At 45.8% G+C, this 16,071-nt stretch overlaps 1 protein-coding gene across 1 annotated transcript in view; it reads left to right on the top strand.

The window, feature by feature from the left end:
- cmip (c-Maf inducing protein) overlaps positions 1–16,062 on the top strand; it is a 38,392-nt gene extending 22,330 nt beyond the window's left edge. The window contains exons 7-21 of the mRNA XM_034534024.1: positions 67–147; positions 418–521; positions 772–876; positions 2,767–3,225; positions 4,282–4,347; positions 7,893–7,919; positions 8,020–8,068; positions 8,172–8,279; positions 8,353–8,469; positions 9,205–9,345; positions 11,078–11,125; positions 11,305–11,451; positions 11,879–11,984; positions 12,419–12,489; positions 13,394–16,062. Coding sequence (XP_034389915.1) covers positions 67–147; positions 418–521; positions 772–876; positions 2,767–3,225; positions 4,282–4,347; positions 7,893–7,919; positions 8,020–8,068; positions 8,172–8,279; positions 8,353–8,469; positions 9,205–9,345; positions 11,078–11,125; positions 11,305–11,451; positions 11,879–11,984; positions 12,419–12,489; positions 13,394–13,447 — 1,683 coding nt within the window. The 3' untranslated portion in view covers positions 13,448–16,062. The remainder of the gene's footprint in view (positions 1–66; positions 148–417; positions 522–771; positions 877–2,766; positions 3,226–4,281; positions 4,348–7,892; positions 7,920–8,019; positions 8,069–8,171; positions 8,280–8,352; positions 8,470–9,204; positions 9,346–11,077; positions 11,126–11,304; positions 11,452–11,878; positions 11,985–12,418; positions 12,490–13,393) is intronic.
- The last annotated feature ends 9 nt before the right edge of the window (positions 16,063–16,071 follow it).

Raw genomic sequence — 16,071 nt, 5'->3', positions numbered from 1 at the left:
ATGAAGAGAAATGGTTTTAATCGTTTCAAAGTGCTTCCTGTTGATGGTCATGGCTGTGTGTTGCAGCACTGTCGGGAGCGGCCGCGGTCCATGGTGGTGATCGAAGTGTTCACTCCTGTGGTCCAGAGAATCCTCAAACACAACATGGTGAGAACAGCTCTCTCCGGGAGCTGCACAGAGTCATAGAACTAGGAATCGGTTACTATTTAGCCAGTTCATTGCACGCAATTCCATGTTCTTGGTTGTTTACATGTAAGTCGCTACATTCTGTAAGTGTTGTAGGACAATAAATACCTTCTGATAAGTCTAAAACCTTAAAGTCCTGAAGTGGAAACCGCTACCTTTCTGGCATAATCCTCCAGTTCTGTGTTCTCTTTTGGGTTCGGTTGATATATGTGAATTGTGCGTCTCTGGCAGGATTTTGGAAAGTGCCCTCGACTGCGTCTCTTCACTCAGGAGTACATCCTGGCTCTCAACGAGCTGAATGCTGGTATGGAGGTCGTCAAGAAGTTTGTCCACAGGTGAGACACCTTCCAACAGCACGCCTCTGTGTGGACGCGTCCCACAAGACATGTAGACACACGTTAATGACCCCTGGTGCATCACATATTTATCTCAAACTGTATTCTTCTCAGGGATGAAAGACTAACAACACCTAGACTCTCCATTACTCATACTTAAAGCAGCATGAGGTGATGGTGTGTGTGACTGATGCTGAACTTTCAGCAGACAGTTGCCATGGTATCTAACTTGCACCCGTGTGTGTTGCAGCATGCACGGGCCAACGGGGCAGTGCCCTCACCCACGTGTCCTGCCAAACCTGGTGGCAGTGTGTCTCGCCGCCATTTACTCCTGCTACGAGGAGTTCATCAACAGGTCAGTCAACGCGCACGCACGCACACACACACACACACACACACAAACAAACAAACAAACAAACAAACAAACAAACAAACAAACAAACAAACAAACACACACACACACAGAGAGAGTCTTTTTCGAGAACATGATGGAGTTTGTAAACTTGCCTCACCTCCTTCACTTACCTTTCCACTCATGTCTCGACATCTTGTTTATCTGACCGCTGCAGTTTGAGCAGCTCAGATCTGTCGGGCCTGAAGGTCAGCCACACGGGAGGCTAGAGGAGCTACAGCTCCCCTGGGGCTTCACACTGCCTCACTGCTTGTGTACAAAATGGCTACCTGAGTCAATGTGTGCTCTTTCCTGACAGTGAGTGTGTTCATGTTGTCCTAATGCTAGAGATGACTCCCTCTGTTGTGATGTTGATGTGCTCTGTCTAACGCCTCACTTTGACGGGACAGAAGCGTATTGATTTACTGACCTTGTTAAACCTCTGTCAATAGCCATTAGATAACGTAAGAACAACCTGCACACCTGGTTGAGGTCTGTAATGATAACCAAGATTGTTCCCCAGAACCAAATGGTATTGTTGTTGGCGCTGCTGTCCACAAATGTTCAACACAGGACACACTTTGTTACTCCGGTTGTTCCACGCCATTTCAGCTACTGGGGACAGTAAGTTCAAAGAACCTCCATTGACATTTTTTGGTAACTGGAGATAGCTGTGGCCAGCTAATGGGGATTTGTTTGATAGAGGTTGACGCTCTCTTTGTAGGCCTACTGTAAGTGAGCGTTCCTTTCCCTGGGAGACCGTAGCCGGTGGCAGACAGAACTGCATCGTGAAAGTGGCACTGATAGGGAACCAATGTGTCATTGTTCTATAGAGAGGAGACATTTTGGCCTTTGCCATGAATTACACATCTGATTTTTCCATTTCTAGCTAGCTAGGTAGCATCCTGGCACCTTCAAAGAGAAACAGCACTCGTGTTACTTTTAACAATTTTACACCAAAATGCAACTTTCTTGACTTAAAGTGACAAACATCTTAATAGTGCAGGGGGAGCTTATGATTTATGATGACCAGATGTACACACTTACTGCAAACACATGTGCTGTGAGAAAGAAGCTCAGCCACAGCAGCCATCGTTGTCCACAGTACCTGTTTGTTCAGCTGTTGTGGTCAAAGGGTCATTCTTTTGACATTGATTGGACAAACACGCGATTGGTAATTTCCCACATCTTGCCAGACTAATATGAGGAAACTGTACAAACGGTAATCTGCAGATGTTACCGGTAGAGCAGATCAGATACCGTCCCGTCATCAGACCACGTTGTGCCATTTATAGCCTCAGCTAATTACTAACTAAGTCCCAACGTGTTTCTGTTTTTTTAAAGGAACAATAACTCTACAGTGCCATACAAGGTCCAACAGATTTTTGTTTTAACAGATTTACATATGCCATGTTACATGAGTGAAACCAAACAAGTTTGGAGATTTAGAAAGTCACAGCGTGTTTGCTTTGTGTAGGGCCTGGTTCCAGGGATTATATTTGAATGCTGCTGTTAATTTCTTGTGTGTCCCGCAGGAGCTTTGTGTTGACTGAAGATGTGCAGGTTTAGGCTAACCTGACTCATTAGCGTCATCTCCTTAGCTAGCGTCGCCCCAGAGAGGATCCTTCTTAGTCCTTTTTTCCGAGCCTTAAGCACACAAAGGAACCTGTCTCTCTGGTGACCACGTCTCCTGGATGCTTGATGTCACTTCTTCTGTCTTTCCCTACTGTCATTACACTTCTCTTGCTCATACTTCCATTGACATTGACTGCTGTACTGTACACTCCTGCATTGAATATAGGATTTGTATCATAGACCACCTTTCCCCTTATTCCCCCCCCCCCCCCCCTGCAGTCGGGACAACTCCCCCAGCCTGAAGGAGATCAGAAACGGCTGCCAGCAGCAGAATGAACGGAAACCCCCGATGCCGCTCCGTCTGCTGCGCCCCGAGCCTCCGACGCCGCCGCCGCCGCCTCCTGCCACCCTCCTGCCTCTCTCCGCCAACCCCAGCCCCCCTCAGCCACCTCCCTCTGCCCCCTCAAACCCTGCCCCATCCATTCCCTTCTCCCCAACGCCCACCCTGCCCCTCTCCCCTCCCCCCTCCGTTGTCAACTCCAGCGAGATCCTGGTGGAGCTGGAGCGGAACAACAACTCGGCCAACACCAGGCGGAAGGGCGGGCCGTCAGGGGGCGACAGCGAGCCCAATCTCATTGACTGCCTGCTGGTCAGCCCAGCCGTCAACATTCTGTCCATCCAGCTGCCAGCGCAGGCCGACCGGGTGCTGGGCTGCTTCGCTCTCATCCTCAAGATGCTGTGAGTTTACAGGTCACACTGAGTACTAATGGCACCCCGATTGGCAGCTTAAAGTCTAGCGACTATACAGAGATGAATATGTAGATGTCTCATTTCAAGGCAAGAAAATTAAGATTATTAGTATCAGGTGATTTATACGCTAATGAAAACATAGTTCTAAAAATCATATTCCATTTCTGCTAATAGGTCCCCCAAAATGCTACAGACTGGCCCTTTGCTGGTGAGAATTGCTACTACACTGATTGTTTGGCACAGCACTACCACCCCCTTGAATTAAGATGGACTTTAACTGATGTGAGTTCATGTCACACCCGATGGAGAGGAGCAAAGTAGAGATCACACAGCAATGTGCTTGAAATGAGTTTATTTTTTAAAGGGCTTATGTGGAGGTAAATCGGTTAGTTGCACTTCCATTGCTTTTTAACACAGTGATGATGCATTTTCCATCGTCATCCACCTCTTAGGCCTGTCACCAAGTCACCGCACAAGTGAACATCTACCTCCCAATACTTTGGTGATTTATGCCATTTAAGACAGCAACACTACTATTTTATGTCGATTTGCCATAAGCATTGTTCTGGTTTGTCTTCTGCCTCCACAACGAAGAGTCTGGTCCCGTCTGCATGACTGCTGAGCAAACAGTGTTAGTCACCTGTCTGAGGAAGAGTCTCAGGCTTCTGGGCTCCTTTAAAGAAATAACATATGTTCAGTTTTCTTAAATCTGCTTCACTCTTTAACTGTCCACATGCCCAGTGACGGTACTGACAGCTGTGCATGAAAGACTTAGGAAAACACACCCAACCGGTTGGGCCCCTGTAGTAAAGATGCAAATGTGATGGCTTAAAAAGTGATGCTGTTACTCAACTCCCAGTAATGTGCCACTGCTCCAGCTTCTGTTGAATCCACGCCGTGGGCCTGCGTCATCTCGTCGCTGCTCGTGTTTCAACTGCTCCTTCATCTTCGTGTTCTCCAGGCTGCACCCTCCTCTTTACATTGACTCACTGACTAGCGTCTCCTTTCCTTCCTTTTCTTTTCACAACCGGCCGTCTCTGTCAGGTCGGACTACGATGACTGGAGACCTGCTCTCGCCAGCCTGCTGCAGCCCATCCCCTTCCCAAAAGAGTGAGTCTTCTCACACACACACACACACGCACACACACAGACACACACTTCACATCACACGAGGTAGCGATTGCATTTTTTTGAAATGCGTACTTGAAAAAGAGGTATTAACAGTCTGAGAGAGAAATATCAAGAAACTATACTTTAGTAAAAGTAATAATACCACAGTTTTATGATAGAAGAAGTAAATCTCCAAATCTGAAAGTGCAAAGTTCTTTTTGAAAATGTGTACCCCAAGTAATAGTTATTATTATGCAGCTGAATGTCTTTAGGAGTTATATTATTTTATGTTGCGTTGTCATTATCTCCAGCAGGAGATCAGGTGTGTGCGTGCGTGATTGTGTGAGTGTGTCTTTCCTCATATTTAGTGTTGTAGCTGGTTGAGCTGGAGCTCATTTTATCTTCCTTATGTACTGCTGGATAGTTTAAGCTTTAACAATTTCATACACATCACATGTTTTGTCTGTAAGTACACAAGTAAATAATTACGTATTTGAGTAAGTGTAATTATTTACATTTAACCAGTGTTTCACAGGTAATATTCTCCTCCAAACACACAAAAGATTACGGATGCCTTCATGTGTGAACAGCATGTTAATACATATTTACGACACCATAGTATTAATTATTATCAAGGAACTACAGGTACCTCAAAATTGAACTTAAGTCCAGTAGGTCCCACCAAAGTAGAACAGTGAAATAGCTCCAATGTCTTTCTTTTCTTTTAGGGAGATGTGGAAGACGCCAATGTGGCTGTTCACACGTCTGTAGCCAACAATGCTATTCAAACCCAACCCAGACACATATTAGATGTGTGGGTGTGTGTATATAAGATAAGATTCAACTTTATTGTCATTGTACAGGTACTGAGGCAAAGAAATGTTGGTTAGCATCTGACCAGAGCAGTGCAAAGAAAGCAGTATATTTACAAAGAACTGCACTGCAGATATAATATAGAGTGGATATGTATAAATATATATAAACATTATGTATAAACGGTAAAGTTAAGGTGCAAGTGTCTATATGTAAAAATTAAGGTGCAAGTGTGATGGGGGAGAGGTTGGCGATGATGGTGGGGCTGTCAACGTGGTGCAGAGTTGAGGGTGTTGACCGCTGAGGGGAAGAAACTGTTCCTGAGCCTGCTGGTCCTGGAGGGAAGGAGGGCTAACAGTATGTGGCAGGTGTCTGCGGTCCCTGACGATGCTACGTGCCCTCCGCAGGCAGCGCTCAACGTGGATGGACTCTGTGTCAAGGAGTGGAGTTCCGGTGGTGCGTTGGGCAGTTTTAACCACCCTCTGCAGTAGTTTGAAGCAGTTCACATACCAAACTGTGATGCAGTTTGTAAGGATGCTCTTGATGGTGCAGCGGTAGAAGTTCACCAGGATCTGAGGAGACATGTGTATCTTCGTCTGTCTCCTCAGGAAGAAGAGACGCTGGTGTGCCTTCTTGACCAGGGTTGAGGTGTTGAGGGTCCCAAAAGAGGTTGGACACCCTGAAACCTAAAGCTGGAGACACGCTCAACAGCTCTCTGCTGTGTCCACAAAGGATGCAGTGAGACCCAGTACTGAGTTTACGTCCGCGCTCAGAACCTTAGTCCACAATCACTGATAAGGGACGTGTTCAAATGGAAGACATTAGAAAAAGGAAGAGAATCAGACTTTTCAGACTGTTCACAGGCTTTCAATCAGAAACAAGTTGTAATGTTGCAGTTAGCAGTAGTTTTAGTAGTATGCTCTGTTTCAGTGTCTCCTGAAAGCCGAAAGGCTGTTTCAGGGAAATGCGGAATAGAGCCCTTTTGAAACCAGTCCATAAACAGCCATAACCATAATCATATACTGTGACCACTGACGTCCTTCCCCTCCGACTCCCTCCTTCCTCATTTTCTTCCCCTCCCTTACATCACTGTCTCTGGGGGTGTGCACATGTTTGTAGGAGGGTCCTTCTGGGGCCTGGCTTCTGACGTGGGTGAGGTACCTCAACACACCTCTGGGGGTCGTGAACAGGAGGGGGCCGCCTCTGTCTCTCCCCAGAGAGCCCACCCTAATTGGCTGTAAACTGCCCCGGGTTCCTTTTCGTAAGTGGCCGGCTGATCCGGGGCTTCATTAGCTGGCTAATGGCTGGTGGACGACTTGTTGTTCCTCTAACACTGGGACGCACCTGTTGCTCACCTGCGCCACTGTTGCCCGGCCGATGGCTTCGGGCGTCATTAAGAAAGGCAACAATACTCCCCAGCACCCTGTAGCCGAGGATATAATGAGTCACATCAATGCATGAGGCACACACACACACACACACATGCAGAAACACACTCCGTACATCTGTTACTAGGGAACTAGTTTTCTCCTCATGTCTTCATGCTCAGAATGTTTTGCAGATAGGGATCCCCCCTGTGGTTTTAAAAGGACAAGTTCTTTTGGCAAATCTGCTTATTTGCAGTCTTGATGAGAAGATTACCAGCACTTGGCTAGCCTAGCTTAGCATAATGACAGGAAAGAAAAACAGGAAAGAGACAGGAAATGGAAAGAGGGGAGGGGCTGGTTCAGTCCAAAGGTAACAAAGCCCCTCTAAAGCTCACTAATTCACATCTTGTATCTTGTCAGTTTAATCTGTACAAAAACTGTGGAAACGTTGAAAAATAATATGTTGTGGTTATCAAAGTGTTTTTTTTTAATTTGGAGAGGTTACCAGGCAACTGGCAGAGACTACAGGAGGTTTCCAGTCTGGCACATGACAGGCTAACAGTATCTGGATTCCTTTTGAACAGATAAAGGGTGTTCAGTTGATGGCTGTAGGGCGCTGGGAGGTGGATTAGCCAGGCTAGCTGTTTCCTACTGTTTCTAGTCTTTTTTGTCCTAAGCTAATTTAACCGGCAGCTTCATAATGACCAGACGGGCATGAGAGTGGCATCAATCATCTCATCTTAACTCTTGGCAAGAAACAAAATGTCAAATTATACATTTGATTTCTAATTGTTTTATTAATTACATTCATAAATTATGTCTGATATGGAGCTGAATATTTATTTTCCCTTGATCCTGTAGTAGCTCACCTAACCCTTGATACGAAGGGTTGCCCAGCCCCGGCTGAACCTTATACAGTGCACACCATGTGAGCTTCATGAAGAGTTGGAACACAGAGCACGACATGAGGAGGGATTACAAACGGTGTATCCATTCCTCTGACCTGATATGTAGCCGGTATCACCACATCGTACAACTGCTGCTAAAATCATTAGAATGACTCCCCCTCTGGGGATGGTTACAATGTCATCTAACGCAACAAACAATTCCTAGAAGTTCCCGAGCTCTCGTCTTGTGTGCCTCTGAACCCGTTGACCGGATCAATAGAAAGTCACATGTTGTCATCAGCTCGACGTCCTGTAAAAGGCAGCGCAGAGGGGGGAAAGTTGCACGGACCTCTTGGTCCTCTGCACTGCTAGAAAGGCCTTTCTGAATGAACAGGAACACGTCTGTTCCCTCGTATTGCTCGTCTCGGAGTGTGTTGGGCTCTAACGTCTCTCTTTGTCTTCCTCCCTCTCTCTCCAGGGCCCTTGCTCACGCCAAATTCACAAAGTACGTACCTCCGACACCAAACGCCGCCCTTCACAGATTCAGTACGATTCCAGTTAGAAATCAACCTGACATGTGTGTCTCAATGCTTCTGTCTGAACAGGGAACTGAAGTATGTCATCCAGAGGTTTGCAGAGGACCCGAGGCAGGAGGTGAGTTTGAGCATGTTCACCACCGCTCAGAGCTCGGAGCAGAGCTTAGAGGAGATTTATGGAGGGATTCACCAACAGAAACATGTGGTTTATTTCTCTCCAGGTGCATTCCTGTCTACTCAGCGTGCGTTCAGGTAAAGACGGCTGGTTCCAGCTCTACAGTCCGGGAGGCGTGGCCTGTGATGACGATGGAGAGCTGTTTGCAAGCATGGTGAGTGTACGGACACACGGAGAGTCAGATGGTACCATCAGTGCAGGGTTGCTAATGTGTAGCTCTCCTCCAGGTTCATATCCTCATGGGCTCCTGCTACAAGACCAAGAAGTTCCTGCTCTCGCTGGCTGAAAACAAGCTGGGTCCCTGCATGCTGCTGGCCCTGCGTGGAAACCAGACCATGGTGGAGGTACAGAGCATTCGCAACCTCTTCAGACCCCAGAGTCTCATGCAAAGTTTGATTCTTTTTTCATTGAAATATCATATTTGTTCATTAAGAATGTTGTAATGCTGTAATCAGTAGTGTGAGTGTGCATAAGAGATGGATGGATGGGTGGCGTGTGCGGTCATCATAGAAGACATCTGTTGTGTTTATGTTTAAGCATATAGTACTTTTATTGAAGCAGTAGTATACGTTGTAACAATAGAATACAGAACATATTTACACTATAGATTCATCTGCCGATTATGTTCTCCATTATGTTCCGTCCATAAAATGTCAGGTAAATAGTGAACAATGTCCATCTCAGATTACCAGAGCTTCACCTTTTGGAGACTGCACACCCGTGTGTCAGTTTTGCAGAAAAATACAGACTGTAATTAATTGATCGATCAACAGATAAATGTTTGTTGGTTGACAAATCAATGAATCGGATAATTGTTCAGTTCTGGTTCTAGTAGCACAGCTGGTTAAAGTGAGGTTAGAAGGACTGAAGGGGAGACGTGCTCCTCTCTGCCTGCTGCACACAGGCTTCCTGATCTAACCTTTGCAGTCTGTGTGCTCAAGACAAGACGCCCCGATGACATCACTGTGACCTCACCGGGGCTTTGTTTTGACCTGACCAAACTCCTCTAGAGGACACCTCTTCCACACGTATTCCTCAGGCCTCACGGTGAGCGTGTGTTGGTTTGCTCGTGTGTGCAGATCCTGTGTCTGATGCTGGAGTACAACATCATCGAGAACAAAGACACCCAGCTGCAGATCATCTCCACCCTGGAGAGCACCCAGGTGGGCCTCCGCATGTACGAGCAGCTCTGCGACCGACAGAGAGAGCTCAAAGAACTGGTGAGTTACCACCCCGACACACACACACACACACATACACACACACTCAGGACTTTATAAGGTACAGCAAGGCCTGAAGAGAACAAGGTGCTGTACTCTCTGGCACCCCTGCAGCTCTCGTAGATCTGGACTCAGGACGTCTTGTTCCAGTCCGTCCCACGTCTCTGTTGCGTTCAGCCTGTCGGCGTGAAGGCTCTGCAGGAAAAAAGCAAATCACCAGTTTCTCATTATGAGCAGATATTCTCGTGTCCTCGTGACCTACTTCTCAATCCACAATTCCAAAACAGCAACTGCTAAAAGGCCCCAGAAGTTCAGAACCGAGCATGCGCTGGATGGGACGAGAGCAAAGGGAAGACGTGAACAACTCCAACATGGGCTGCACGGGGATGACTCAGGCAGTCCGAGGGGGGGGGGGCAGTGGAGCCGCTCCACGTTGATCACCGCGCCGGAGGTTCCTCCACATGTAGCGTCCATGAAGAAGGCCGTGAACCCCGCCTCGCGTCTCCAGCGCGTGAAGCCGTGTTCTCTTTGAGACACATCAGGAAGAACCCTCTCTCCTTGTACCAACATGACATACTAGTTACTCCAAAGACGTACTGGGGCTTTGTTCTTTCATCTATTGAATGCGTTTGTAGCATTGATTTATTTTTGGCTCAGGCCTAAACCATTTGTAGGATCCAACAAACAGGGAAGGCCCAGCAGCACTCACATCATGAAAGGTCCTGTGGTACCTGAGAAGCTTTCAGATCAAGGTTCTAAGTCCAGGCACAAATCTAAATACTGAAACAGCAACCATACCTCAGTCCTTTGGAGTAACTCTAGTATTCAATGTGTTAAAGAGACATATGGTTTTCAGTTTCATAGCTGTATTTTTATTTCTAGCCAAAACATGTTTATATGTTTTAATTAACATGGACATCATGAAAAGACCCAGAGCTCATCTGGCCCTGAAACCAGACCAGTAACAGGAACCGGGCCCCTCTCAGCTCTGTCTGCATGCTTCACACGCTGAGTCATCGCCACCAGAACCGAGCTGTTGGCGTAGCCGGCGCAGGAAGCGGCCGCGGAACACTTTGAGAACGCTTGAGCGTAAACGCAGGCGGCTCATACACTCAGCGAGGAGCACATGGGGCAGCTTGGTACATAAGAACGTTTATCCTACCAGTGGCTCCAGTACAGTATTTATTTTTTACTCTGACTTAATCATGGCCCTAATTTCATCTGCGAGGACACTTACGTACAAAATCAGGGAATGTGCCTTTAAATAGAAAATAGCTACAAAGACTTCTATAAATGCTTCTGTATCCATCATAATCATATCATTGTATGTAGATTTTTGCACATATATGACATATCTACACACATTATATTCATCAACATTTAAATAACATAAATAACAACAAATAATGCATGTTTGTCTGCACAGTTCAAACATCCTCTGGAAGAAATGTTGTGTGTAACATTATGAAAAGAAGAAACCCCCATTTGGAGGTGTCCATGGATTCAGACATAATGTTTCCTGTCATCCTTGTGTGCGGTTTGATTTGTTTGTCTAAAAGCAGCGAGAGATCATGTTTCAAACCTGGTATTATCACGGATGTCGCTTTTCCTCAAAGTGACATGAATGCAGCATGCATGCAGCTGCTCACACACACCATCTACTGTCTGAAAATGTTCCTGCAAGGCATTGAGCTCAGACGCCATCTTTCTTTTCTGCCTGTCTCCTCCTCAGCAAAGGAAAGGAGGCCCCACCCGGCTGACTCTGCCCTCAAAGTCCACGGTGAGACCACGCTGATGCCTTCACTGCCTCACACAGAAAACACACTGTAACCCTTTCTGTCCTTATCCATTATAAGATATTCAATATTGAATATGTTTTGAAAAAAAAAAAAAAATGTTCTCGTCAACATTTAGGATGCAGACCTAAAAAAAAATGTTTTTTTTCTCGTCAACATTTAGGATGCAGACCTGGCACGCCTGTTGAGTTCAGGTTCTTTTGGGAACCTGGAGAACCTGAGCCTGGCCTTCACCAACGTCACCAGTGCCTGTGCAGAGCAGCTCATCAAGCTGCCCTCACTCAAACAGCTCAACCTCTGGTCCACACAGGTACACACACACACACACACACACACACACACACACACACTGGGCGACTGTGGCTCAGTAGTGAGCAGAGTTGTCCTTCAATCAGAGGATCGGCGGTTCGATCCCCGGCTCCACTAGCCCATGTCGATGTGTCCTTGGACAAGACACTTAACCCACAATGTCTCCCGTAGCTGTTCTACTGTGTGTGAATGTTAGTTACTGCTGATGTGCAGGTTAAACCTTAGCTCCTCCAATTAGTGTATGAATGTGTGAATGATGTCATTTAGTGTTAAAGAGCTTTCAGAGGCCGGAAGACTAGTAAAGAGATAAAGGTACAGGTCCATTTACCATTTATATACACACACACACAGACACACACACTAGTAACCCCCCACTGATCTAATAGATGTGTCATGTCCTCTCTCTCTCTGTTGTTTCCCTCCTTTAGTTTGGGGATGCAGGGTTACGGTTGTTATCCGAACATCTGGCCTGTCTTCAGGTTCTGAACCTGTGTGAGACCCCCGTCACCGATGCTGGTCTGCTGGCTCTCAGTTGTAAGTAAACATACGTAATGTATTACACTTATTATTACTATCTATTATTATGACATATCATGAACACCTTTTCAGTGCTTGACCACGCTCACTTTGTAGACAGGAAGTGTGTCCCCTTTCAAACCATTGGCGGAGCTTGTAACGCATCGTCTTTGCTACAGAGCGTCTTTGAACACGGTGTGCCATATATTTTGCTAGCCAATCAGAGCAGGCGGGGCTTGGGACTTAAAGAGACAGGTGGTAAAATGGAGCGTTTAAGGCAGAGGGTGATTACAGGTCTGTTATTCAGACAGTGAGTATGAGGAAAAAGAATGGAACAACCAAAGTAGAAACCCAAAATACAAGTGTGTCCCTGAAAACGACAATGACATGATAACTGTGTTTGTAAGTGAATCCGTTAATTGTGGCTAATTGTGACCGTGTGCCTCTTTCAGCCATGAAGAGTCTGTGCAGTCTGAATATGAACAGCACCAAGCTCACAGCGGACACATACGAGGACCTCAAGGTAAAATCATATTAACTGACAATAACATCTCCACCTGCACTCTACACTGCTTTGAAAACAAAAAGCAAAATGCATTTATATCTTTTAAGTTTATATTGACAGATGAATTTACATGCATTTTACTTGTTTATTTTATTTTGTATAGCCCAATATCACAAATTACAAATTTGTGATATTGAAACTTGTGAAGTCAATAGGGCCTCAATATTCACAGTCTATAAAAAGATGAAATACATATGTCATATCTCACAGCAGAGGCGTTCAACATTTTTATTTGGGATGTATTATATCAATTATTTTCTAATAATTGCCAAATTTCCTGAAAAAAACTGTGGTAGCAATTTACAGAGAAATCCTTTTAATTTTTGTATATTACCATTAAATGATTGTGTAACCCAAAAGCCGGGTATGCTTGAGGGCGGGGCTACCTTGTGATGGACTGCACAGCGTGCAACCTGTCAATCAGATGCTTCACTTTTGGGGAGCTTTAGAAAATCAACCACTTAAAATAAAAAACCAAAACCGAGATAGAAGGAGAGTAAATACAGGTTTCATCTTTGTTAGGTAGCCAGAAACACTTGAGATGAATTATAATGTTGCTCCTTGCCTGTTGGATGTTTGGGTTAGCAAGTGTGCGCTAACACGTTAGCTTCAACACATTTCTACGGGGTAGTATGTGTTCTGTTCACAGCGTGTTCTTCAAGTGTCAAAGTGGTCAAAGATTAATTCCAGGGACACCACTTTTGCAAAAAATAACTACCAAATTATTATTTTTTTTCCCAGTGCTGAGATGGGCTTAACAAACTTACCTATACGAGTGCAAAAAGACAAAATGTATATTAATAATACATTTTTGATCTGACATGGGGTGACGTTTCAACACCGTTTCTCTGTGTCTCTGCAGGCCAAACTGCCCAACCTGAAAGACGTTGACGTTCGGTACACGGAGGCCTGGTGATCAACCCCCCGGCCCTCACACATACCCAGACACACATACACACACATGCACACACTGCACACAGGCTCAGACACGTCATATGGAAATGATGTAGTGATGCCGCCTCCATCGTCGCCCATCGTTAGACCAGGAACTCTGACATCATCCCCTGATGTGACCACAACATCTCTGACTCGCGTTACATCAGAGGAGGAGCCTTCGTCATCTTTAGACGCCATCGCCGGGAAGGAACTTTGTAGTCAGCATCCCTTTTGTTCCTAAAAGAGAAACCTTTATGGACCTCACCGCCCCCCGTACCTCCGTCACCAATGCTCCAAGGACCTTGTGATCAGAGGACATGCAAGGAGCCGTGACATTGCGACAGAAGGGACACCTTCCTCTCTCTGTCCTTATCGTTTGCCCTGTGTTTCACACATGGGCTCTCAGTTTTCAAATACAAGTCCAGCTCTCCCTCCTCTGAGGGTGTGTCATGAGGAAGGGCCTTCCTCTCTCTCCCGCCCGCGCCATGAAGGCTGGACACAGCAGCTCACATTCCAGTTCTTCTCCAATCCGATCCGCTATGTAGCTCTCCGAAACCGACCGCGTTGAACTGTTCCTCTCGCGCTCTTTGGCTTCGGTTTTCAGGTTTCCGATTCTGTCTCTTTCGTTTTGGAAAAGGAGGTGCCATTCTCCGAGAGGAGGAGGAGGAGAAGAGTTGCGAGACTGTGCCTATTCCTCTTAATACGACACGTTCACGCGCATAAAAGGAAGAAAAAAAAGTTTTTATCAACTTGAATGAACATATTTTTCCAGACATCTGTGCTTTCATATACTGTGTGTTTCTATATAAAACTTATACATGCAGAAAACCCCAAGTGATGACATTTCAGAAACATTTCGGGACCTCTGCAGGAAAGTTAAACGGCGATGGCAACGTTTGTTCCTTTTTTCCCATTTGTTCTCAGTGAACCATCCGGATGATTTCCCATTACTATTTAATAGGACAGCTGTGTAGCAGTAGCTGGGTGGTCTGAGATCGCCTCATATTTATAAGTTGTGTCTTTAAATCCTCCGGGTTATTACGTCCTGACAGTAATGAAGTACACAGGCCATTTTTTATTTTGCAACTTACAACAAAAGAAGCCAACCAAGAGGCGCCCTCACTTGGATCTCTCTGTACCACGCCCTGGTGGTAACCTAGTGGACCTGTAAACCAGACCATCACCAGCTGAGAGTTGGATATTTTCATATCCTCTGCTATTGTTTTGTTTGTTTTTTTGCAGGGGGGGGGGGGGGGCTTGTCTTTTTGAAACTTATGACAAAAAAGAAAGGACACTTGCCAAACATCGTCATGGGGTTTTGTTTTGTGCACTTCTATCTTCAAGCCAACGTGCGTGCGGTTTCAGTACTGACTGGTGTGTCCGGTGGAACCCGCCCCCGCTGAGGTCAGGGTGAAGGGTCGCACTGCCTCTGGTGGAGCTGTGGATGAGTTGCATATTATCTTTCTATCTGTCACACCACCTGTTTTGAATTGTTCTGCTGTATTTATATTACGCCATAAAACATGGGTGAAATTTTAGGCTATCGGGACGATTCATTCCCATCAAAGGATGGGACAAAATTATTGTACATATTCTTTCGCATTGGGGCTATAAGGGACAAGAGATTTGGGGGATGGGGGCACCTTTCGTCCACATTTGCCCGTCTTCATTCCCTCAAAATGTTTCATACGATGTGGTCACTGCCCCGACCTCTTTTTCCTCCCTGTCCCGTTTGGGTTGCTCTCTGTCTGCGCCCTCGAAAACACAACACGAGTCCGATCTCCATCCAGTTCGGCCTCGCTGTGACTGCATCCATCCGGTTTGTTTGTTTTCCGTGTCGACCTCCGGTGTGCTCGGGATGTTTGTTGAACGGAGGCCGAAGCTGCAGCAGAGGACGGGACGCCGTCCGCCTCCCGCCTCCAGAGGCTTTGTTTCCTATTTATTGGGTGCCATGACGGTTCTGGGTTTGGCTTGTAGACTCAGTTTTGTGTACGGCCGGCTTTGGTTCTGGCTCTACGACCTCTTTCATATCTGTATGATGTATAAACGAGTGTGTATATAGTCGTCTCCTCCCTTCCTCTTTGTATTCCCCCTCCCCCCCCTCGTTTGACCCTCTTCATCCTTTTTCTGTATCTCGCAGAGCCTCCCATCATTGGCAGGCTGGTGTTGTCTTCATCTTACGTGTGGTTGTTTTGTTTCTCACACAAAGTGCACTGTAATCTTTAAAATAATGTTTTTCATAATATCTTTGATTTCATCACTTTAATCAGACATTTTGTTTCCTGTGTTGTCGTTTCATTTTCTTTTGCATGTACATGTCGCTGCCGTCATCTGGTATTTTTATTTTGTAATTTTGTTTTTATAAAAAGGTTTGAACATTTGATAAAAGGGTCTGATCACTATCTCACTGAGGTTAAGGACTGAAATGGAGAAAGATCCCATCCAATTACTTTCTGATTGGTTGTTGCCCATGAGTCTTGACGGATCGGGATTTGAGCGATATTGCTTTTCTAAGCCGGGACTGATGCTGATAGACTGAGCTTTATTCATTTACTTTTGTCTGTTTTCATATTAAAAAAGAAAGTTATATCCTAATCCTGCCAG

This window comes from Cyclopterus lumpus, chromosome 6, assembly GCF_009769545.1.
Source record: "Cyclopterus lumpus isolate fCycLum1 chromosome 6, fCycLum1.pri, whole genome shotgun sequence".
NCBI lineage: Eukaryota > Metazoa > Chordata > Actinopteri > Perciformes > Cyclopteridae > Cyclopterus > Cyclopterus lumpus.
The sequence above is the reverse complement of the archived record's forward strand: the minus strand, read 5'-3'. Positions and strand labels throughout refer to the sequence as shown.